At 35.4% G+C, this 27,111-nt stretch overlaps 1 protein-coding gene across 1 annotated transcript in view; it reads left to right on the top strand.

The window, feature by feature from the left end:
* Nucleotides 1-27,111, top strand: part of LOC111517850 (vascular endothelial growth factor receptor 1) — a 132,744-nt gene that overhangs the window by 36,721 nt on the left and 68,912 nt on the right. The window contains exons 3-9 of the mRNA XM_074185294.1: nt 2,304-2,484; nt 6,910-7,049; nt 9,004-9,142; nt 11,454-11,599; nt 11,798-11,963; nt 19,474-19,600; nt 22,855-23,060. Coding sequence (XP_074041395.1) covers nt 2,304-2,484; nt 6,910-7,049; nt 9,004-9,142; nt 11,454-11,599; nt 11,798-11,963; nt 19,474-19,600; nt 22,855-23,060 — 1,105 coding nt within the window. The remainder of the gene's footprint in view (nt 1-2,303; nt 2,485-6,909; nt 7,050-9,003; nt 9,143-11,453; nt 11,600-11,797; nt 11,964-19,473; nt 19,601-22,854; nt 23,061-27,111) is intronic.

Genomic DNA, 27,111 nt, shown 5'->3' with positions numbered 1-27,111 from the left:
ACAGCGGGATCCCAAAAGCAGGATAACGAAAATAACACAAATAAACGAAAATATAACAAAAATAACTCGGATAGTGATATAGAAGACGATGAATTAGAAAATGAAGATAGAACTCAAGAAGAAACGAAGGAACCCTTAAATAAAAAAGGGAAACTGGTTACCAGAGAAGAAAGAGCAAAAAACAAATATTTGCGAATGCGTGGAAAGTCATACAAAGGACTTAAGAAGGACACAGATGGTAAATATAAACTAATAAATGCAGTTGCTCCACGAAGTATTGGACAAACTTGTACTTCACAAAAGTGTCAAAAATCAAAGGTACTGAAATGTGGGATATTCACAGAAAGAGAAAGGGAAGAAATGTTTGAAAAGTCCTGGGAATATTTAACGTAGGATATGAAAAGGACTTATATTAGCTCTCTTGTAGATACAGTCCCAGCAAAGAGAAAGAAAGCAGATTCAAGAAGAAATGAAACATTAATTTACAGTCTGAAAAGGGGAACTGAGAAACTAAGAGTGTGCAAGAAAATGTTTCTTTCCACATTGGAAATAAAAGAATGGACTGTGAGAGAGTATAGTAGGAAGGCATTTGGAATGCATGTAGCTGTGGAAGAAAACTCAAATGACGCACGAACTAGACATTCTACTAAAGAAAAAAAGAAGGTCCTAGAGAATTTTTTAGATGTTTTGCCAAAAATGCCATCGCATTATTGCCGCGCCTCAACCACAAAATTATACTTAGAGCCTGTGTTTCAAAGCAAAATGGACCTAAACCGAGAATATGTGAAGTATTGTGAAAAGCAAGGACAACAGTCTTTTTCGGAAAAAATATTATTTGACTCTCTCAAGGAAAAAAACATTAAGTTATACCGTCCAAGGAAAGATCAATGCGACGTTTGCATTGGACATAAAGTTGGCAATATAGCTGATGACATCTATAGTTCTCATTTGCAAAGAAAGGATATGGCACGTTCTTCCAAGGAAGAAGACAAAAAGGCTTGTCAAGAAAGTGATAGAAAGTTATTAGTATTAACAGTTGACGTACAAGCTGTTAAGCTAGACCCTGTACTTAAAGCAAGTGCAATATACTACAAAACAAAACTCTGTGTGCATAATTATACCATTTACAACTTATTTGATGGAGAAGTGACGTGTTATTCATGGGATGAGAGCCATGGAGGTCTTGAGGCCAGACCTCAAGACGGATGTGGCTACCAAAACAAGAACTGTATATTATCGAATGCTCTTCTTAAATTTTCAGTTGAAAACCAAATAATAATATATCAAAAGTTTTTTGAAAGAGGGCATAGTCAGATGGAAGTGGATTCGGTTCACAGCACGTTGGACAGAAAACTAAAAAACAGAGACATTTATTTGCCTACCGATTATATAAATTTTTGTCGCGAAGCTCGTCATAAAAATCCATACAACGTAAAATATATGCAATATGATGATTTTGAAGATTTTTCTAAAATTGATTATTATTCAACTATAAGACCTGGTTACAAAGCCGGAGATCCTAAAGTTTCGGAACTTCATGGTCTAATGTACCTTCCTGCCGGTGAAATAAAATACAAAATCAATTATAATGATATCTGGACAGAGTTTCCCAAAAGAACAAGGAGTGGAAATTATACAGTTACTCAGCTTTATAAAACTCACCAAAAATTAAGACCGAAAAGTACAATCACTTATAATTTTTAAAAATGGTGCTAGATAAGCAGTTTTGGAAATTTTATGACGATCTTCCACACTAATAGTGTTATTAATTTACATTTACGATTATGTTTACCTATATTTATCCAAAGAAATTTGTTTTTTGTTTACAGGTTCACGGAATCCCCTTTTTTTTCTTAATAATAACCATTTAGTTTGCTTGTGCCAGAACACGTACGAGGTTCAAAACCTCGTAAGTTTTGTTATTTTGGAAAAAAATTGTTTTGATATTTGCGTTTCAATAAAACTAATTATAAAAGCCAAAGTAAGTGTATTTTGTTTCTTTTAAAGCAAAATCTGTAGGTATTTGAATTTCAGTTCGAAAAAAAATCAAATTTATTGCTCTCCTGTAAAATTATTTAAAACGCAGATACGAGGTTTTGCAGTCCAGACGACGATATTTTTCAATTGAATAATAATTACTGATTTCCAAACGGAAAAATCAGAAGAGTTCTATATCGCATTCAATCAATTACTGTAGTATTATTGATTGCCATCAGATACAATATAGTTACATAAATTCTCGAGAAATTTTGAACAAATGATAGTCTTCAGTTTACTTTTATTATGCGTATTTTTTTTTGTAGGACGAGGAGTACAAACAATGGACTACTTTCAAAACAGAGGAAGAAACCCCAACAAGTACAAATTTCAAATTTGGAATACGACTTTACATCACAAACATGACTTATAAGTTCGTCGGATTTTATTGCTGCCATTACGAAGAGAATGAAAACGATAAAGCAGAGATGTATCTTTATGTTGAAGGTTAGTGAGATGCAAATGTCTAATAGATGTCACAATATATTATGACTGGGTACGTTATCAATTGAACTGTATCGCATATTTCATGGACATCTTATACTCTTGATGAGACAACATCGATTGTTCATATTTGAGTACATTCATTCAGTCCCTTTTGTTTCGAATGATATTTATATGAGTCTAGGTTTTTATTCATAGTGTACTGAATTGCTTTTGGTTCTCACTACAGATATAGCGTTTTTTCCAGTACTTTGAGAAATTTCAACTACACGTCAGTCCATATATGCGTTTGTAGGAGATTTTTTCGTATATCCATCCAAGTACATCTTTTTCTGTTAGAATCGAGTAAACTGTGATCCTCCAACTATGATCTCTCATTTACGATACCAAATATTATAACAAATACGAAAACGAATACGAATATTATAACGAATACACAGTAGCTTTTTAAGCATTCATTATTCTAGTTCAAATCATTTATCCAGTCAGATTAGCACTTTATATCAACCTATATGCTGGATTTCTCCTTTTTTTTATTTTGGATCTTCAGTATCACATCATTTCTCGAAATTCTTTTTTCTTCAGCGTTTTTGAATCTATTTCCCTGCTGCTTCAACCAGGAACTAACATTCATCGACTGTAGTGTCCAACTTTCAACCTTCCTTTTTTTTAACCATTGAATATTGTCTGAATTCTGATCCACAAGACCTTTCAATGTATTTTTCTGGATTCCTGACAAAAACTACTGAAGGTGAAAAATCGTAGTTGATTCATCCATAACTCCAAATCGGCTGGACGTATTCTAAAGATTTTTGATTTGCTGGATTTGTGTCCGCAGAATAGCAGAATAACTATTGTGATATTAAAAACATCAACGAAGGTGATTTTAATTTATTGAAAGTTAGTAATACCATTTGTAACTCAATGAATGCTGGATCGATTTTTATGATATTCAATGTGTTGGAACTCTCTGTGTCCAAAATAGCAGAATGACTGATGGAATAATGATAATTCGCACGAGAGGAGTGCTGTATTTCCATGTCTAGTATTTTTGTGGTAGATCTTGTGTGTTGGTTTTACATACTATTATTCCACTGTTTGGGAAATAAAATCTACTGATGATTAGTCATATGAGACCAAAATATGAGAGAAGTATCAGGAGAAATAAAAGGAAACAAAAAGTGAGGTATTTAAATAGAAATTTTTACTGTTAAAGAACGTCAATATAACATAATTTGCATGTTTGAGAAAAGTGGCATTTTCATCAGTAGTAATACACATGGTTTAGAACCGAAACAATGATAATGAATTGAGAATAAGTTATTCAAAAACCACACTCTCAAGTGATGTTTCCACTTGGAATTTTACAAAATCGCGGTTTTGGAAATTTCACATTGAACTGTGTTTTTTGAGTACGTTATAAGGGATTTCCATAGAGTATCGATTAATTCTATAAAATACTTGAGAATAGGCTGAAAGGGGGTATCCAGTGAAAAATTAGAGCTTTACGATAAACAGATATGATATGTGGATGACAAGCTACGGATAGTAAATAAATTCAAGTAACACTTCACTGTAGGATTCTCATTAAATAGTTTGAAAAGTCAGAACACCTATTTCGCTACACAATAGCCTCATCAGGCGTTTTCTGGATTTTAATATTACTTAAATTATTGATAAACGTACTTTTGCAATTTTTCCCGAATCAGCATAAAGTAACAGTATTCGGTAATGAATTTTCAAAGAGAACTGACCTTCATCAAATGCGTTGCTGTCAATAATAGTTACAAGGTAGACATTATTGACTTCATTCTTCACAAAAAACTACGCATCAGAGGACTTCAAGAATCGATACAATCATTAAGATATGTTTCTATTCTCTTTCCTTCCATCACCCTTTCAAGACAGGATCTCACACACATTTGAAAAAGTTGCTTAGAAATCAATTTTGACCCTACATACCAAATTTCAATGCAAAATTTTGATTTCATATTCAAATCGATTTTTAAATAATACTTCTGAATAAAAAGCTACGGAAATAATAAATCCGTTTTATTGTAGAAATAAGGATGAAAAACCTAATAACTTGGTTGAGGCTTTCGCGGCCAAGATTTTCAGTGTTACAATCTTCATTCGGGTTTGAAGGCCTTCGTGGTTTGGAACTGTATCCTAACGTTTCGCCAGCACGAGTGGCTGGCTTCTTCAGAGAATTATTCATCTTGATTGTTCACCGATGACTGTGGTTTTCTCTTAATCTGCCACGTTCATTTATCATGTTTGAGTAGGATATGCCATCCACTTTATTATTATTAAAACATTATATATTATTAAAAAAAATGGCAAATAAAAATGAAAATCATAAGATTTCAAAGTTTTGTCACGACGTTTCGATTGTTAGTATCCACAATCATCTTCGGGTGATAACTGGACTTATTCCTCCAAGATCCGACTATTTATAGGCCATTCGAGTGCTGTCACCTATCCCCTCTTCTCTCTTTCCGCTCCATTGGTTTTTAGCGGGAGATTACCTTTTGTCGGGAGTTGGTCGTTTTTCGTTTGATTAGAGTTTTCCATATGTTACGTATCTCTACGCTAGGTTGACTAAATTCGTTGTTGGACAACATATACGCGGCTTCTTTGAATTTTCTCCCAAACCAGTGTTCCTCTTTGTGGATGATTTCAACTTGAGGCCACTTGATATTATGTTGATGAGCCCAAACATGCTCTGCTATTCCGGATTTGCTGGTTTCTCCTCGCTGTGTGTGTTTCTTGTGCTCAGCAATGGGTCGCCATTTTCACCGGTAATAGCTAATATATATATATATATATATATATATATATATATATATATATATATATATATATATATATATATATATATATATATATATATATATGGAGTGATTTGAAACTCTGGCCATTGAAGAAGCCCACAAGAAGCCCCGACTCTGGTTAAGATACATAGACGACACCTTAATAATATGGAACCGTAGGAATGCAGAACTAGACATTTTCCTGCAGCACATCAACAACGTAAGTCCTTCCACTACTTTCACAATGGAAAAGAAAGTCCACAACGAATTGCCTTTCTCAGACATATTGGTGAAGAGGACCGACACTAAATCATCCACAACCAGTACTTGTACTTCCCTACATGAGAGGATTATCGGAAAGGATACGAAGGATTGGGTCCAAGTATAACATCAGGACCTGCTTCAGATCTGGGAACACTATCCGTAGCAGTTTCACGAAAACCAGGCCACCAAACTCGGACTGCGAGTATTTACCGGATACCCTGCGAATGCGGAGAATCATACATCGGTGAAACTGAGAGGCCATTGAAAGTTCGCATTGCAAATCCGAAATAGCAGAGCATATTTGGGATCATCAACATAATATCAAGTGGGCTAAAGTTGAAATCATCCACAAAGAGGAACACTGGTTTAGGAGAAAATTCGAAGAAGCCGCGTATATGTTGTCCAACAACGCATTTAGTAAAGCGTAGAGATACGTAACATATGGAAACCTCTAATCAAACGAAAAACGACCAACTCCCATCAAACGGTCATCTCCCACTAAAAACCAATGAAGCGGAGAGAGAGAAGAGGGGATAGTTGAAAGCACTCGAATGGCCTATAAATAGTAGGATCTCGGAGGAATAAGTCCACTTATCACCTGAAGACCATTGTGGATACTAACAATCGAAACGTCGTGACATAACTTGGTTTGAAATTTTTTAATTTTTCATTTTTTGTTAATAATAATTATTAATTTTCAGCTTTTATTGATATTTCAATTTTTATTTTTTGGTTGTTGTTTGGTTTTATGTTATTTCTGTGTAATTTCAGTTTTTTGTTCAAATGAAATTGTTATTTTCGGTTAATCTTTTTAATACTTTTTCAGGAATTTCATATCAATTTATATTATATTAGACAATTATATTAGACTGATGAAATAGAAAAACCTAATATTCATCATGAATATGTTTATTTCACTGATTTCGACTATTTCATCATTTCTGTAGCTTCGTATTCGAAGTCATCAATTGAAAATCGGACTCAAATATGAAAATCACAAGAAAAAATTAAATTTTCAAATTTTGGTTGAAATTCGGTATGATAGGGGCACAATCGATTTCTTAGCAACTTTTTCAAATAATTTATTTCGGTATCTCAGTAGGCTGGGTTTGAGGCTGTCACTCATGCTAAGTATTGCGAAAAATGCACCTCACGAAGGTTTACTTGTCACTTGTCATCGATAACAATGAAGATAGTATTTAAGTACTAGATATCTCAAATATTTTCAATATTCATGAGAGCTCACCAATAAAATTCAAGTGGAATAATTCAATATACACAACTCGTTACATTTGATGACGACTAAAAATTTCTTGGATAATAGTTTACACAACAGCCCTTTGATTTTCAGATGAACACCATCTATCGCTGATTTCTAAAAAGAATTTTGTACAACATGTGTACGTTCGAATGTATGATACAGTCATCATACCTTGTAGACCTACATCTCCTACCGTTAACGTAACAATTTCAGGAGTGGATGATGATATGGTGAGTAGTATTATTTCCTTACAGTACCTACATGTAGTTATGGAATCGCGACAGATAATACAACTAAACTGAAAATAATAGAGTATATGAACTCATAGACAAAAATATTGCATATTTTATTCTAAGTCATTAGCTCTGCTTTATTTCTTCCTTCGACATACTTCTAAATTTTCAATTATCAGATCCTCTGCATGATAGATTTACGTATGTTGCAGCTACATGAATTGAATACTGAAGCTTTACGATAGATTCGTAGACGAATGGAAAAAACAGTCTGACTTTGATCACAAGATTAATTTGAAAAGGGTAATGATAACGACAATATATCAATATGTCGAGACGAGGCAATAACAATTCAGTACTTTCTATTTCCATATTCAGCACGAGCGACAGAAATAACTTCAAATGACTATTCGATGTTATATTTAATTTCGAAGATGCATACACGAGTCAAAAAATATATTATCAATTGTGATATTACTGTTTTTGGAGATTCGTGTACTCTTGGTTATTCATTATATTTGGGCATTATTGAACATATCCTCCTCTGATGTTTCATTAGAACTTCCTATTTGTCTCAAATCAGAAAAAAAGGCTTCACGTTGGATAGTTAGTGTGGAAAATCTTCTGAGTATGTTATCAGCTATAATATCCCAAGGACATTGATAACTAACGGAATAATTTTATCACAGTTTTCGAAAGCACGTTATTTGGTAACATCCCGACGCCGAAGGCGGAGGGATGTTACCTAAAATAACGTGCTTGAGGAAGTTGTGATAAAATTATGAGTTATTTATCAATGTTCGAGGGATATTCGGTGAGAAAATTTTTTGCAATTCGAACAAAATTATTTATTGAACACACAATTATTAAAAGAACAATTCGTATAATGATATTCCGTTGATCTTGCTGTATTTGCCTGGGTTACTGCATAGGTGTTTCCACGCATACTATTGATTATTTGGTTATGATGTTCCTGATCAATATCATTTTGAACACCAAAGCGAGGAAGTGGCATTTTCGAAATAAATTGAATTACTGAAATGTCAAACAACTTTATTGTGTTGGTTGCTTAGCAATGTCATGACATAAGTGATAACTACCCGTGAAAACTATCCATGGGTAGTTATCAGTGTAATGATGGTTTCATTGGTTATTTCGACACACATGACTAGAAATAGACAAATTTGATAGGATAATTTTTTTGGCAAAAAATTTTCATTAAAATTATTTGAGTAATATTTGTTACATTTTATGTTTTCCTGACGAAACACTGTGGAAAAATTTGACATTGATGTTGGTGTCAAACCTTCAAATGTCACACCAACATTAATGTCAAATATATAAAAAAATTAAACATCCATGGTGAACTTCTACAGAATCTGCAACTGCTATTGCAACAAGATATGGTGAAGTTCTCTACTGTGCAAATTTTCAAGATTTTCTGCATACAAATTAGGAATCCATGTAGACAATTATGACTATGATTATCCAGCCCTATGTTCATCTTTTGATATAACTACTCTGGTGAACAGAAGAATTGAAATTGGCTTATGCTTTTTGTTCAAGTTGCTAGCTGGTGAAGTTCATTCACCAGATCTCTTGTCTCACACTGATTTTAAAATTAATACCTCTGGTACTAGGTCAAATGACACCTTTCATTTTAAACATCATTGCCGGTACCATGGCTTCTACAGCCCTTTATCAACAATGGTAGGGAATGCAAATAAAGTAGATTTGAACTACTTTGGCATACCCTATTCTACTTTCAGACGAGAACTAAAGAATATAAAAGACATACACTTGGCCTTATGATGCTATTTGAATGAATGATATCATGTGCATTGAATGAATATTTTGTATGTATGAGTGTGTGGACCGCAAATTTTATATTAACTTGTATTATGCTGTAATGGACATTCCGTAGATAAATAAATAAATTTGTATGTTATAGGATACAAACTCTATGCGCTACAACCCGTTTTATGGATTCCTCACCAATGCTACAACGGTAGTGAAACGTGAGCTACTGATTTGTGATTTCACGAGGAATGGACAACATAGCCAAAATTACTACAATTTCATTGTTGAACGTATGATGAATTCTTAAACACATATTTCGGTTACCGTGAGAGATTGGATTTTTTTTCCTAGAACTAATTCATATGATAACGTCATTTCAAATTTAAAGAATAATTCAATTTATTATTTTATTCGAATATTTTTGTACTAGGTATTCAAACGTTCGTTTGGATTTTTAATAAAAAGTCAGCCCACTCACTCTTTGACGACTTCGTTCTTGCGATATTTTTCAGGTTGATTCAATACAATAACGTCATCATCACTTGCCATTCAAGTCGTTTTAGTTCTTACGATCTCTATATCAAAACTTACTTCCAACTCGATCTGAAGCAACTACATCAGAAAAATCTAGACATACAAAAGAATATTACTTCTGGGAAAGAAAGTTTTTGGATTTCTACTACAGCATCTTTATACAGAGAAATGTGGGAATTTTCTTCTTTGGAAGATTCCCACATTTTTCTGTATCAAAATGGAGTAGTAGAAAGGCAAAAACTTTCTTTACCAAATATAACTCCTTTAAATTAAACATTGTTTCTATTTCATCATTTCTTTCACTTTAATTTGGAAATAGAATGGATATTCAAATCAGAAACATTTGATTGATGGAAAGACAGTGACGGCAGCAACATTGCTTCTTCTCCAAGTTGTTCCGTCCTAGATCATTGATTTCGAATACAATATGATTATGATCGAACAAATTTCCGCAGTCATTTAGGATTACAGTGCTTCTACATGGTTTTCTCATTCTAGTATGTCTTTCCATCTTCTTCCAGATAATCGCAAATACTCTTATTTATTAGTTGCGGTAAAATTTCACTTCATCCAATGTATTGATGGGAAAATATTTTGTGATTATCTTGTTTGTAGGGCTTTTCCTAGAAGAGAATATACATTAGTATGATTATTGATATCACAGTGATAGTTATTTTCAAACTAATCACAGCACTCATGTCATTTTGATGATCATCTTCAAGAGAAAGATAAAACTGCGTCTTGGGGTTAGGTTTTGGGACTAAACCAGTAATATTCATTACTTTTCTGTCTGATTCGTATTTCTTGTGTGATACATATTGGTAATTCAATATCACAGTTATGGCAGGTATTGAATGTCGATTTTTTTCTTCCTTCGCTCTTGCAGGTTAGGTTAGGTTTGGTTCTTTTCACAAAGCAAGGAGCCAAATCTGTTGATAAATAGAGTCCAAACTTTTGCTCCTCATCGTTTTTATTACCATTTGAATGGGAGCGAATCGGTATTGTTCATTTTGAATTGAGCTTTTGTGGAAATATTTTGTCATATTTCTGTTATTATTCATATTACTGCATATGTGTTGATATGTATTCCTGAAATAGTAACAATGACTCTACTGAAAACCCTTTTTCCTCACTAAAACAAAATTGCTGTCTTTTGACGCGTTTCGCTAATAAAGTCAGTATCTTCAGATGTTATCTCCTGACGAATCTTACGCGAAACGCGTCGAGAGATAGCAGTCCTGTTTTAGAGAGGGAAAAATGTTATCAGTAGACTCATTCATGCCAATAGCTGTTATATATGAGTGTTTTGAAATGTAATCACTACTCCAATCAATTCAATTCTCTGTCTATGAAAATTTGTGCATCTCAAATGGGCCCTACAACAGTATAATGATCAGTAACAGTCAGTCAAAGTAAAGTTATCAATCAAGTTTGTTCACTAGTGCTCTTTGGTCATCCTGAGACTGTAGTTTATTTTTTCCGAGCGGTTTTAACATTTTTTATCGGATAATTTCAGATGTCTTTTTTATATAGGCCATCAGTTTGATTACCCTTTCAACCCATTTTCAATATAGAGCAATTAATCTATTATGTGATGTAAACTTGCTTTCATTATTGCGAAAAAATAAGTAATCATGCAATGATTTTTGTTTCACAGAAAATTCAATTTTCAATATACAGACATCGACGAGTGTTTGAATATTATGTTTCACGATCAAATGATCATAATTCTGGACAACTAGAACCTAATTCATTTCCTGATGCATTAGATTTCACTTCACAGTTATGAAGCGGAACATTTGATTTTTATTGATATTTGAATGAAAAATATTTGTCTTTTTTCAATATTTATATTGATAGACTGTTTGATTCTGAATATGGTCAGAAACGTAAGTTGATCTTTCTCAATATCTGAATATCTGAACTCTCACGGTAATCGGCTCTTTATTCATTTTCAAACAAAAACTCTACTTCTGTTGGAAAGAATTTTACTAGACGCAAACTGAAAAATTTCACTCATACAGTTTTCGAGAAACCTTTTTTATCTAGTTTTATTATTTTCAATAGCCTTTTCCACTTACATAGACCAACCGGAAATCATTGATGCCAATTCAGGTCATACTGTTTCGGGAGAGACAATCAAATTAACTTGTGAAATTCACTCAGAATTATCTGTAGAATTCACGTGGGACATACCGAATAAACACAGTGATGTAAGTTTGAGAAATAATAATATTATTATCATGAAAATATTACTCAACTTAACTAGATATCTAGCTTTGGTAAGTCAGATATAACTGAATTTTTTCTGACAATATATTACGAGCAAATCAAAACGAAATTTATTGATATATCAATAATTATATATATTTAACATGTTTCACTTGATTTCAATTAGTTTGCTTTTTCAGAAACGACGAATCCATAATATTTCCGGAGATGAATACGATAAAAATTATCAGTATTCCATTCTGAACATTTTTGGAGCAACATCTGCTGATGAGGGATTTTACACTTGTCATGTTTTTGATCACCAAAATCACACAAATGTTTCACATTTGGCAGTGAAGATTTTCGGTAAGTTTTCATGAATGAATGTGATATTTATCAATATAAAAATAATAATAATGATAATAATGAAGTTTCTTTTAGTCAATATATACTAATAAATTACCTACTGAGAGAAAAATAAACAGAGCACCACGAAAAAAACTTCAGAAGAGTTTCTTGTGTACAGTATAGCCAACCTATTGAATGTAGAACTGAATATACAAAATAAGTTCAATTCATTCTTGGTGATGTAAACATACAAGTCAGGTATAATATTGAATCAACTCGTGCATAGATAGTTGAATAGAGGGATGAAAAAAGAAAATAGACGAATAACATTGTGCGGAAAAATTCGAGCAGCCAATGTTGAAAATGAATGGCACCTCATGCTATAATTCCATAACTATAAGTTGTGATTGTTCTAATCCATAGGGAAGAAGAAAATATTAAAATCAAATAGTTGTTGGTTCACAGAAGGATCAAAAACACCTTCCGGTTCTGGTGCAGGTTCTTCAGTCGCAGACCCAGGACAGAGATATAAACCTGCCTAGGAACCTATGCGACTGTATTTCAAGCAAAAATTTACGCTATTGAATCGTGAGCGGAGAAATTGGAAGAATCCAACCTCATACACAAGTCAATGAAAATATTCTCTAGACTCCTACCGAGCAACGTCTCGATTGGTAGCAAATTTCCAAAAACGATTCTCCTCGATATGGAGACTCAACAGATTGTCTCTGGTCTGGATTCTTGGCCATACTGACCTGGAAGGCTGATGATGCTGCTGACTCTCTTGCAAAGGAGGGTGCTGCAAGCAGCTTCATCGGACCAGAACCTGTCATTGGAATCGCTTCAGACTTTGCCAAACAAAGATTGAACACCTGGATGGCAAGAAGATTCATGAACTTCTGGCAGAATCTTCCAGGATTGGCTCTTCTCAAGGCGTTTATTCACCCTCCGAAGCTTGATACCATACAGTTGTTGGACTACAGTAGGGATGAACTACGATTTAAGAGACCTTTTTACAGGTCAGTTTCATTTGAATCATCATATGCAGAGACTCGGACTGTCCGAAGACAGTGTGTGTCGCCCCTGTCGACGGGGAAGGCACATACTTTGTGCCTGCCCCGCCGGGGACCGAATAAGGTTTTTAAAATTCAGCAGAGCCGTACTCTTTCCATCTGACCTGAAAGACCCCTCACCATACAAACTAATCGGCTTCGTTAATAAGCTGGGTTTATTTGGTGGAAAGTGAATATATGTGAGTCACAATAAACCGTTGCGGGTTTTGGTGGAGGGTCGAATAGACCTACTCACTTTGGACCTAACCTAGCCTAACTAATCCATAAATACATTGTTTTTTACTGAGGCTTTTCGAGAATTTCTTTCAATAATTTGAAACGTGATAGAAATCCGCGTGATTTTCTGGTAGAATGTGACATATGTAGATCCCGTTACATATGTCAATCCAGAATTACTCCCAAGTATTTGACTGTAGTGGCCTACTGTATTTAAGCTACTTTGTTTATTTCTTCATATTTGGAACGTTATTAGTGTAGGAAGTAAATGACAAACAAGTATTTGGTTATGTCTATATTTGAAGTGAATTTGTTACGTTCAAACCACCTGACGATTGTGCTAAAATCAACTTCGGCTTTAATTTTGAGTTTTTTTCTACGTGTTTGACTTTAACAGTAGTACATCTATATTATTAGCATTTCATATAGATGATTTTATTCCTGAATAAATGTTTGTTATTTTTTCATGAGATATAACAGCAGCTTGGAACTTTTTCAAACAAAATATTTGAAAAATATATGATGAGCATGTATAGGGTGCCCATTTGTACAGAATCCATCCTCATTAGTGTAGCTCTTTTATAAATGGCAAAAAAATGCGCAAACCGGAGATTCTGTAATAATGGGGAACATTCTCAAAAATATTTTCAATTCAATTGCCTGTCTAACGAAGAAAAAAACCCTGAAATTTTATGTAAGAAAGAAAATTAGATGATTCATCAAAAGGTAATTGATACGTTGATTTGCTGTTCCGAATGAATTAACTATTTGTTGATGGTTATGATACCTAGTCCTCAAAAAATTTATGTTTGCGTTTTCTGATTTCTACCAAGACAAGGGTTCACAACTGGAAATGTTGTATGGTACGTCGAACTACGTCTATGTTACCACTCATCTAACAGTCACGTAAGTCGATTTCAAAATATCGTATATATCAAGATTTAATCATCAAATGACTTACATAACTTTAAACACCGTCTACAAGCCGTGTTATTCCGAATGAGTGGGAGAGAGATCTATAGTCTGATTTGCCAGTTTAGCACTCTAGTTTTTCTTTGCAGTTTTTTTCCATTGAGGTGACGAAAAATTCCTTTGTTGTTGCATAGACGCGACAAATGTAAGAATGAAGAGACTTTATCTCACACACAATTCATTATAAACTAATGTAATCTTCATGGGAAAAGAGCATACCGCTCAACTAGAACGTTAATATTAAAAGAACATCCAAACAAATGCGAAGCGAATGCATCTATATGTACCTGAAATCCCCCTTCCTCAATCTTTTGAAATTGGACGAAAGAGAACGTACTGACTTGCGTAAATATATTCCCACCAGATACAGCATCTGGAGAAGAACCACATCAGAATATAGATTATTTACCACTAGACCACCAAACTCTACTCTAACTTGAGAAAATGATTCGATTATTATGCCCAAGAGCAGAAATGTGAACGGACGAAGTGAAAAAAGTGTCACATGTCTGGAATTGTACAGATCATTGAAATATTTGAATTAGTACTTGTGTGTTAGTGAATAACATCACAATCAGGAATGTATTTGATGGAGTTGAGCCGAAGAACCCTCAAAATAAGGAAAGTATTTTTTCCAAAATTGAGAATTGATGATGAGCGGTTCAATATAGACGTGATATCATTATCTTTATTTCGGGCGACAAAAAAACAAACTTACACATGTCTCCTCTGGTATGCGATGCTTCATGTTTGAACTGAATTCTAAAAAAATATGATGCAGAAGAATTGTTATCGAGGTTCGATTTGCCGGATCTGCAGGGTAATAATAATAATGCAAAAGGCTGTCATTTTTGGCTCACTGTGCTTGCTTTGGGCACATGTTTCTCAAACCCAATGATCACATACCCCAAGATGTGGTGAGTGGTCATTGGTTGATAATGCAGACGCTCTCTTATGAATGTATCGTGGCTTCGGGAAATAAGGCCCGACCAGGAAAATAATAATAATATACTCACCACGGAAACAACATGACTCGCAAGAGGTAACAGCAGTAAAGAATTCTCTTCATGGTAAGTGTTAGCATGAGGTCCGACAAGTTTGGTCAACGGAACTGTCGGGAAAGAACAAAGTTGCTACGAATATGCTCATTGTTCCAATCTCACTCTACCCGTTTGGAGTAGTGAGGTGGACTCGTGACGAGCTGTATCAAGACCCGGTTGTACTTTCCCCTACAACAGAAAGGATATGAACTTTTAAGTTTGGAGTATCTACATGACAAAATGGTTTTGTATCGAGCATATGAGGATCTGGATTTCGGCTCCCCTTCTCTGTAAAGTCCGCAACCGAGAGTAGAAATTGAAGCCTTCCTTTTTAGCGCAAATACCTGAGCGGCTGGTGTACTTGGTTAAATTTTCGAGACTGAACGAGGTGATCGCAATTCTATCACCGAGTTAGAATCCGTTCAGCGAAAGTTGTCTATAACACCTTTGTCTGTCGCAGTCACGTAATGGGTATGGAAGTTCCTGACACAAGGTGCGATATTTTCTCTTCGAGCTCCACAGACTCTATCCAGATCACTGTGTTGAGATGATTGTTCTGATTATTGGAGTTCTCCGACGTTATCATCACGATTTAAGTTAAGGCGTGCTGCTGACCACTAAACAGCACTTCTTTGATAGGATACGAATGCTAGTGGCTGCTAAGAAATCACTAGTGAGGCGAGCGAGAAGTATCGCGGAAAATCGTAGGTTCCGCGAGAAACCTTCTCGCTTGATCCAAGTGCATCCACGTGCTGTGGATAATCTGCCGACCGCTGATCAGGTGGAATCCTTCTGGAAGGATAGCTATGAACACCTGCAGCCACTCAACTTAGACACTCCAGCCCTAGCGCAGTTCGAAGCTTTCAACAGAGAGCTTCGACAGCCTGAACTCAATGAACTGCGCAACCCGATAACATCGGATGACGTTCAAAGGGCCCTTGTGTGTTCCAAAAACTTTGCTGCTCCAGTATCAGATGGGCTGAACACTTATTGGTGGAAGTATCCACCGCCATCTGGCCAGAGTTTTCAACTCATGACTGGACGGAGAGCAGCCGATTCCAGATTGGTTTGTCGAGGAGCGGACCGTTCTTATTCCCAAAAGCGGAGATTTGTCGATTCCTGAGAATTACAGACCGATAACATGCTTGAATTCGAGTTATAAGTTGTTCACAAGCATCTTTTACACACGAATACTCACCGCAGTTGACTGAGTGTTCGAACGGATATATGAGCAAAGAGGGTCGAAGAAAGGAGTCGCTGGATGTGAAGAGAACCTGCTCATCGAAAGATGTGTAACGCAGGACTCTAAGAAAGGCTCAGATGCCTTGCGGTACCTGACAAAATAGTGGGATGCATTGAACAACTGATACCACTCTGGCGAACTCGCTTCTCCATAATATCTGGTCAAGCCAGAGTCCAAACAGGGTGGGTAACTTTCAGAAGGTGTGCTAAGAGTGCTATATTACCATCAACGGCACTCTCACGGTATTGACAAGACACCGCTGTTGCCCTACGCGGGAGATATTGAATCCGTTGTGGAGTACGAGAAGTGCCAAATTTATTGGAACTTTTCGTTCCCCACCCTCAGGCTCATACAAGTTAGTGAGCCTAATGTAGTCCTTCTCGACCACCAGAGCAAGACGATATTTGTTATGGAGTTTTCAGCTCCTGGCGAGACGAATATCTTCCGAAAAGAGGGAAAAAAACGGATAAAATATTGAGATTTTTTCTTCGAACTCCGCAGACTCTATCCAAATCACTTTGTGAAGATGGTTTTTCTGATTATTAGAGTCCTTGGTCCTCTCTACTTTCGAATCTTAAAATCATACCGGCTTGCCGCACTAAGGCAAAAATCTTAGCCGCACAGATGCAGGAGGCTATCATTTTTGGCTCACTACGCTTGTTTAGGGCACACGATTCTTGGACCCAATGATCACTTACCCCACGGTGTGGGAGTGGTCATTGGTTGATAATACTGGCGCGCCCTCCCGAATGTATCGAGGCTTCGGGGGAAAGGGCCTGACCAGCGCACACTACGATGAAAAAAAAATTATAATAATGATGATATTGGACTCTATACAATATATGCGCAACCTCTCCATGGCCTGGATCGATTACCGTGAAGCATTTGATACAATATCGCATGAGATCATCTTGCATTTGCTCAGATGCCTCGCTTCACCATTACATCCGGTCAAGCCAGAGTCCAAACAGGGTGGGTCACTTTCAGAACGGGTGTATTTCGAAGCGATTTCCTCAGTTCCCTTCTCTTCTGCATCTCACTATTGCCATTATCCGTTGCGCTCAGAAATACTCGAGCTTATAACTGTGGCACCCCCGAAAACCGGAGGCAAGGTCACCCATTTATTTTATATGGATGATCTTAAACTTCATGTCTCTGGAGAGAAAGATCTTCATCAGTCCTTGAGAGTGTTGGAAGAGTACACGCATGCTATCGGTATGAAATTCGGGATAGACAAATGTGCAATGGTCCATCTCAAAAGAGGACGATACGGGGACTACGGAGAGGATGTACAGCTCGTAGATGTGAGCATCCTACACCATCTGGATGCCGGAGAGACGTATACTTTCCTCGTGGTGGAACAACGCCAATCACAAGAGGTAGCAGCAGTGAAGAACTCTCTCCGCGGCAAGTATCAACCGTATTGTATCAAACTTCGACAAATCTGGTCATCAGAACTGTCGGGGAAGAACAAAGTTGCTGCAACAAATATGCTTGCCGTTCCAATCTTACTCTACTCGTTTGGAGTAGTGAAGTGTTCTCGGGAGGAGCTGTATCAACTCGACGTAAAGACCCGAAAAATGATGCATCTCAATAGGAGTTTGCATCCCAAATCGTCAGTTCCACGGTTGTACTTCCCCCGATAACAGGAAGGCCGTGGATTTTTGGGTTTGGAGTGTCTACATGATAGAATGGTACTGGATACATCCTGTAAAGTCGTCAGCAGTTCGGATACCCTTCTCTGCATGGTCCGTGACCATGAGAAAGCAGGAATTGGAGCATTTCTCTTTAGGACAGCTGCCCGAGCAGCTGATGAACTCGGTATAGTTTTCGACACTGAACGAGGTGACCACAACTCTGTCACCGAGTTGGAACCCGTTCAGCAAAAAGCTCATATAAAAGCCGCAGAGATCACCTCACTCCTGCGGAAAAACAAGGATAAGCCAATGCATGGGGTCTCCTTCAATATCATTGGAGACCTTGGCTCATCAAAGCGCCTGACGTTTGCTTTCCTCAGGTGGAGTGGGCTGAAGTCAGAAACTGAGGGGTTCGTCATGGCTTGCCAGGATGGTGTCTTCAACACATTAGTCTACCGCAGTCGCATGATGGGTATAGAGGTTGCTGGCACAAAGTGCAGGGCTTGCCGCGAGGCGCCCGAGACCCTAATGCACTTGCTATCAGCATGTCCAGCATATGCGGTCTCGACCTATATCCATCGACATAACGCTGCCCTAAGAGTGTTATATTACCATCTACGTCATTCTTACGGTATTGACATGACACTGGTGTTGCCCTTCGCTCCTGGGGATATTGAATCTGTTGCGGGGAACTAGAAGTGCCAAATTTATTGTAACTATTCGTTCCCCACCCTCAGGCTCATACAAGCTTATAAGCCTGATATAGTCAAAATCATACCGGCTTGCCGCACTAAGACAGAAATCGCAGCCGTACAGATGCAGAAGGCTGTCATTCTTGGCTCACTGCGCTTGCTCAGGGTTCATGATTATCGGACCCAATGATCACTTACCCCACGGTTGTGAGGAGTGGTCATTGGTTGATGATGCTGGCGCGCTCTCCCGAATGTATCGGGGCTTCGGGGAATAGGGCCTGACCAGCGCCCACTAAAATGAAAAAAAATGATAATAATAATACCCAATGATCACTGGCTTCGGGGGATAGGGCCTGACCAGCGCATACTTCGGTACGAAAAAATACGTCTTTATTATTTTTCACGTACAGTACATCTATAATGAAGAATGTTTTTTGAATAAAGTTGGAAAATAAAGAGCGAAGTTCATTTTCTCCAATGAAGCAATAACTTACTTCCACTCAATAGCTTTCAAATATATACATAAACATGAGTCTATTGAAAACACCCCTTTTTACGCCAATACAACAACATTCTGCCTCGACGAACGTTTCCCTAACCAAGATGTCTGATACAGTTTTTCATTTCTGATGATGCTTTCATCTTACATTTACAGATCATGGAGAGAGTGAAATTTCTTTGGAAAGACTGAATTGCTCTGAATATCAACAAACATATGCTGGTAAAGACTCCATCGTCTGCACGGTAAATGTATGGGGACATCCTACTCCAACATACACATGGTAAGCTATTAAAACATATTGATTGGTTTCGTATTCATATTTCGACAACTGTTCTTGAGATAGTGCCCAGAATTTCTTAAAGTTTTGGAGTTCAGATATTTCACTGGTACTGGTATATCAGTACGAAAGTGATTATCATTTTCAAAAACAGCTGGTCAACAGAGAAAAAGGTTTTGAAAGAATTGATACAAAAAATAATTGGGTTAACAAGACTAGTAGATAGACAAACCTTACAATGAAGGTGCCATATTTTTAGAAGTTTTACACATTTTTTGGATAAAGATGATAAGCAAAATGGCCAAAACCCTAAACCTCATTTTCTTTCAATAAAATTTACCTTTCAAAAAAAACAATTTTTTTAGATCATGCCATTTTTGGGATATTCGCAAAAAATAAAATATATCGGAATTCCTTTTTTTACGATTTCAAATTTAGAAATCAGTCGAAGCAACATTATGCTGTTCAATATTCTTTATATATAACTGGTATATTTAAATAATAATAATAATAATTGCTTTTATTGATAGGAAACAAAATACAAAGAAATAAATATATATATATATATATATATATATATATATATATATATATATATATATATATATATATATATATATATATAAACAAAAATATAACCTCCTATCAAATCGCAGGATTCAATTTCTGACCATGCTACGGAGAAATCGCAACATGAGCAGACCTTTCTCTTCCATCCAACCAAAAAATGTTGATTTGATCCTGTGGACTCAAATCATTTGCTACAAAAATATGCGTTCCTTTCAATTTATTGATGTTGCGGAAGATTTCCAACTTTTTCCAGTAGGCCAATAATTCAATTTTGAGAATTTTCGCACCACTTTTAACCGGAAAGTAATAGATATTGTCGACGTGGGACAAATTGAGTTCTATTTCCAATATGATGCTCAGATAAGAGAGTGAGTCCACTGGATCTTCTACTTGAAGGCCAAATACGAGCAAGTTATTTCTGCGAATTCGGTCGTCTAGTTGAATTATTTTCCCGTCCAATATCGTTTTTTCCTGTTCAAGTGTGGATAATTTGTGATTGACGGTAGAGAGATCGCTCTGTATGTGTTCTAACGTTTCCTGAGATTTGTCGAAGTTTTTATCAAAGTTTGACATCAACTTGAACACAGCGTGATATCATTAGGAGTAGGCATTTTCAAAGGAATCCAAAACAACCCACAACGTGAATCGGAAGCAAGCACCTGTACTACCGTCTTATCGTATGTCAAAGTTCTTCTATCTCCGATAAGATTGCTTGTTGATAGTTTTCACTACAAAATCCTCATACGATATCAATTGTGAGAAGTGAATGTTCGAGTGTACCGTACTGTACTTTTTTTTTGAATGAGAGATTTTGTTCATAAGATTCCATCATCTGTAATAAAATCAATGTCTGATCACACAGTTTCATTAGGTATCCACTAATAGTAGCCAACTAGAGCTCAAACACAACACATTTATGATTCAACACCAGACAGTACTGTTTCGACCCGCCATATGTATCATCAGTGGTAGCTGAATCACATATGCATTACTATACTCAATCCTTAAAGAATTAGCCTGACTCTACTAATGTTCGTATTTGGAGCTCGATGATATATCCCAAATATACCTTGAAAATTTGATGACAAATATCTTCGAATTTTTCTAGAATTCTACACGTGCTGGTTGAAATTGAATTTTTTATGAAGCATGAGGGCTTTTATCTGCTGTTGTACTTTTATATAATTGAAGAGTGGTATTGAATTTCAATTTCATTTTCAACATATTGATAGGATTTCACGGAATTATGATTCATTTGGAAAATCATTGGAAAATAGAAGTTGCAGAACGAAGTGATAAATATGGCAATTCAGGTAACTCAGAGGAGTTTATCACTAATGATAAAGTAATAATTATTCAATATAAAATCTCTGGAGTTTGGAAATCATGACATTCACTGAGTGTATATTATGGTACTATATCGACCACTTCAATAGGAACATTCTGAGAAGAAATATGTTCAGTTTGTATAAATGGGGAGAAATTCATCATTGACATTTGTCAGACCACAACAAGAAATATATTTTTTCATAGATAGATACTGAGACTTTTTCTTAGTGATAATAAAATTTTAATGAAATGTTATGTTGAAATGAGTATATTTCCAAAGAATAGATGATTAAACAGAAATATTCAATATCAGGCAGTACTGTTTCAACCCATCAAGGGTCTCTTCAGTGGTACTAGGCTAAACCACGCAATTGTTGCAGGTTAAAGAAGTGAAATGAAAAAATCCACTAACTGTCCATTATGATAGTGAATATAATTCAATATTTTTCTTTCATATTTCTTTCAAAATATGTTTAGATAGATAAATAGATATCTTTCATGAGTTCTTTGTAATAAAACACCTACAGGTGTAGAACATGTCAATTACAGTAGACATAGAAATAGTAGAAAATCATGAGACAGTGTCATTAATATTGGTTAAGAATATAAGAATATAAATGGTCACAGATGTATGAATAACAAGGTTATCACAGGTATCATACTTAATGTAATATTATTATATTAGATACAGAACACGAACATATATATTTATATGTAGGGTTCAAAACAGACTAAACTACATCACAATGCAGAATGATACGGCATGTTCAAAGAGACTTCGAAAAATATACTGTATTCATTCAATATGTGAATGCACTGCACTCAAAATTACTTTTGAATTTTTCTGTCGTATGATGTGTAATTGAGTACGCTCATTTCGTAGTTCTCCTGCGTACATGTCTAATCTCCCCACTCTAAGTGGCAGGAGGAGCACCTCAAATATAATTTATGATGAAGGCGAAATGACTGTGATGAACTGAACTATCAGTCAATAGGTAGAATCAATTCTACGTTGAATCAAAAAAACACATTGTTAGCAATTCAAAGCCCTTTCAATGAGATAGTGTTCAATATATACATTACGCTTTTTAAACGTTCAAAGGATGACATCCTGGTTAGGGAATTGAAGGTTTCAGATTACATTTAAGGTCAAACCATGTATTTTTCACGAACAAACTAGTCATATTTTCAGATTTTTTCAAAAAGTTCTTTCTCTGGCTGTCATGCCTCATGTGTGGAACGCATTGGGTGGACCTCTCTGTTTATTATATATTCATATCATGAGTATTTGAGTTGTTTGAGATAACTATGATTTTCACAACTGAACAGTTTCCACTTTGGTTTTCGCTGTCTTTTAGGATCACCAATAATGAGATGGAGGTTTTACCAGATGCCAGATATCGAAATAATAGCAGGAAAAAATATACGTTCTTGGTGAATGAAGACAAGAATTCAACTGAGTTCACAATACGAAATATAAATTTAAGTGACTTCGGATCTTACAGATTAGTTGCGAGTAATGAGTACCATAACCAAACACTGATGTTCTTTTTGAACGTTACGGGTAAGTTAATACTAAGCATTATTGTTATCATTATTTTTTTTTTCCATTGTCAGCAGTGAGTTGATACAAAAAGAAACCCAATCAGTGTCCGCTATCTCATTCTACTGAAACAAAAAATAGTTATAATAATTTGAAGCCATACTATTCTGAATATCACATCGCATATACAAATTCACATATATGAAGAATTACATTAATGAAGGTCCAATTAAGTCAGCTTTTTGGAAAAAGAAATTGAGCTCAAAAAAAGTAATTTTGACACTTGTGCTACAGGAATATTTGAGCGAATACGTGGCTCAATGCGCCGACGTCTAGACGCATGCGTAATGTCTGAAGGTAGAGATATTGAACATTTACTATGATTTCTACATATTGTGTGTTTTGTTATTAATAAATTAGTTTTGTTTATCACCCTTTAATCGTTTAATGCAGGTACTAACTACAAAATAACAATAAATCCAGTTCACATTCATGACGATGTATCTCTGTAGTTCTTTGGAAAATAATTTTTTGCAGCGAACTGGTTTATTTTGGGCAAAAAATATAGGAAACATTTTTTGTTTAGAATGAAACAGGCTATCGGAAATGAATATTCAAATGGTAAACAAATAATAAGACAAAAAATTACATTGGAAATACATTTTAGGTGTTGCGTTTTCCACCCTTTACAACCATGGGGTAAACAAAATAAGTTTCTGGCTAAGTGTCTTTTTGGTACTACAAAACGTCAGGGTAATTTCAATATTGTAACTTTTTCAGTGCTTGTGAAAAAAATTCTTACACAAATTTTATCTATCCCCTTTAAGGGGCTGTATCTTAACAAGTGATGCTCCAATGAAGTTTTTTGTATTAAAGATCCTATCTTCTTTTCGATGAGGAATCACCTCCTTAAATGTTTTACACATATTCAGTTACACCCTGTATATGAAATGAGAGGCTTACATTTATTATACGGTACGTTGGAGAACATACCCTTTACATAGAATGAAACTGAAATTGAATGCTTTGGCGAGGTTTGGTCACTTTTTTTGAAATTTCGATGTATGCCTGAATCAGAGTTACTTACAGTTCAACAATAAATTTTATAAGCTAGATTCAGGTTCACCAATGGGCTCACCCCTCAGTCCACTTCCAGCAGACATATTTATGAACAGCTTGGAGACCACCTTAGTAAATTTCGACCTAGGTAAAAAATATATTCATTTTTGGAACAGATATGTGAACGATATTTTTACTTGTTTCAGAGGTACTATACAACAGCTGAACCAATTTATGACATCCATCAATAATCTCAATAGAAACATACAATTCATACTCAAAACAGAGCTAGAGAGAACGGAGAGAGAACAGATTTATTTCATAGACCAGACCATTATATATAATTAGAATGATTTTGAGTTCAATGTATTCAGAAAACCGAGCTATACAGACAATGCAATCCCAAGTGATTCTTTCCATCGCAATAGTCATATATTAGCAGCTTACAATTCAATGTTGCACAGAGCATTCTCGTTTCCTTCATCTGCTGAAGATCTTGATAGGGAAATCAAAATAATTATACAGAAAGGACATAATAAGGAAGAAAATAGAATTGAAACTTTCTATGTTTCTTACCACTTTTATTTGTAAGTAACGTCACTGCAGTTTCGTCCTATATGGACAATTTCAAACTTATACACTAAACTAACAATGATTGATTACATTGGCCCTCATATAACACTACTTTAGGTAATAATAGGGGTACTCAGCTTGATTGAGTACCTGAATTTTGTGTACTAGTGACAATGTGGATATGCTAATTTGAAAACCGGTGAGTAAACTGAATCGATTTGATCATTCAACAGATTGCACCCACAATGTTTATGCTTGTGAATTTCCAAGGATTCCAAATAGTTGAGATTGCAACCCTTTCTTGCATAGTGCAAAATTCCCGTATCGTTTAGATTCGGGAACTTGTGGTTGCATTTCAAGGAATGGTTTGAAAACGTCGTTTCATTTTTACCTTTGGAAATCACTTGAAATCACTTGGGATTGTTGAGTCTTTTATAGCTAGGTTTTCTGAAAACATTGAACTCGAATTTATTCTGATTGAGTGTAATGGTAAGGTCTAAGAAATGTATCTGTTCCTCTTTCGAGTGTAAACTGAATATTGCTCTCGAGATTATTCATGAATGTCATAAATTAATTGAGCTGTCGTATAGTACCTCTGAAACAGACGAAATTATCATCTCCATATCTGTACCAAAAATTAATATGTTTTTTACCCAGGTCGGAATTCACCATAGTGGTCTTCAAGCTGTTCATAAATATGTCTTCTATAAGTGAATGAGAGGTGAGCCCATAGTGATGCTTTCCACCCAGACAGTCATAAATTAGCAGCCTACAATTCAATGTTGCACAGAGCATTCTCACTGCCTTTGTCTTCTAACAATCTAGCTAGGGAAGTTGATATACTTACAGAGATAGACCATAATAATGGTTTCAACGCAAAAACAATTAATAAGTTAGTCAAGAAACGAAGCCTCAAAATTTGTAGCTCTAACATATTTTGGTGATAGAACAGAGACAATTGCGGGTTTTTTCAAAAAAATACAATTTGGAAGTGGCATTCAGACCACATGCCAGGTTATCTTATTTCCTTTTCAATGGCAAAGATGAAGTGAACAAGATGGGGAAATCTGGAGTTTATAAACTCAAGTATCCGGAGTGTAATACCGTTTATGTGGGACAATGTGGCCGAAATTTCCCAAAATGGTATGCTGAGTGAACATGGAAGGTCCTTCACACTAGGTGAAAGTGATTCTACGTTTTCAAACCATTCCTTTGAATGCAACCACAAGTTCCCGAATCTAAACGATACAGAAATTTTGCATTATGCAAGCAAAGGTTGGAAACTTAATTATTTGGAATCTTTGGAAATTCATAAGCATAACCATTGCAAAGGAAAATGTCCTTATAGAACGAAATTGCAGTAACGTTAGTTACAAATAAAAGTACAAATATAACATAGAAAGTTTCATTTGTCATTTTTCATGATGATCTCTCACCTGATATTAACGGCAACAACCATCAATTCATTGATATCATAAGTCATGCTCAAAGATAAACAAAATTCCATGAAGTGATATTTTCTATCTCAAAAAAGCATTTATGTTTTTCTCATAAAGTTTTGTGTGGCAAGCACAAAGATTCATGGACGGTTCATTAGGGAAAGTGATAGCCATGCGAGTCATTCAAAACTATTTCTTGAAATAAAATACATTATTTTTTTACTAAAGTATACTCCACAAATATCTGAAATGCATGATGACAATGGAGTATAGTTGTTAGTATGGTCATCATAGTTTAAATAGAAAATAAACGTCAAAAATATCACTCACCAGTTATCGAATATTTTGTCTTATCAGAAGAGAAAGTGATGTTTTGTGTAGAAAGCATCAAGACTGGCCACTATGCCAGCCACATCAAACTATTTTTCTTGGAATGAAACATACTTTTTTACGTGACCAATATACTTATACTGCCACCGGCACCGGCACTAAAATCAAAGCGTAGTCATAGTAATGATGTTCTCAATTAAATCAGAGGTAAACTTCAAAATGGAAATGGCAGTCACAAATCATCATATTTCAGTTTGAAGATGGTTGACAATGTTTCATTGTACATTTTATTAGTTCGGACTTTCATTGTCTAATATTATATAAAATGATCCCTGAAAGAATCCCTGAAAGAATCAATCGAATTGAAAAGAATAGCTAAATAACAATTATATTAAACAAATAAACTGAATTAACAATAAAATAAAATACAAGCGACAATTTAACATTGAACAATCAACAAGAAATGAAAATCAAAAGATTTCAAGTCAAGTTACCTAACGACATTTGTATTATTTGTATCCACAATTGTCTTCGGGCGATGACTAGTCATCTTGAAATCTATCATATCAAAGTTTTTTATTTCGGAAATGATATTCTAAAAGAACACAGTTTGATTTATAACGATAACTAATTTCTCATATCTGGTAATGGAAAAAAAAGGTAAAAGTTTC

The sequence above is a fragment of the Leptinotarsa decemlineata genome, unplaced genomic scaffold (genome assembly GCF_025532065.1).
Source record: "Leptinotarsa decemlineata unplaced genomic scaffold, Ldec_3_MD MMD2_tig00026369_RagTag_RagTag, whole genome shotgun sequence".
NCBI classification, from domain to species: domain Eukaryota; kingdom Metazoa; phylum Arthropoda; class Insecta; order Coleoptera; family Chrysomelidae; genus Leptinotarsa; species Leptinotarsa decemlineata.
This window is presented reverse-complemented; position numbering and strand designations above follow the sequence as displayed.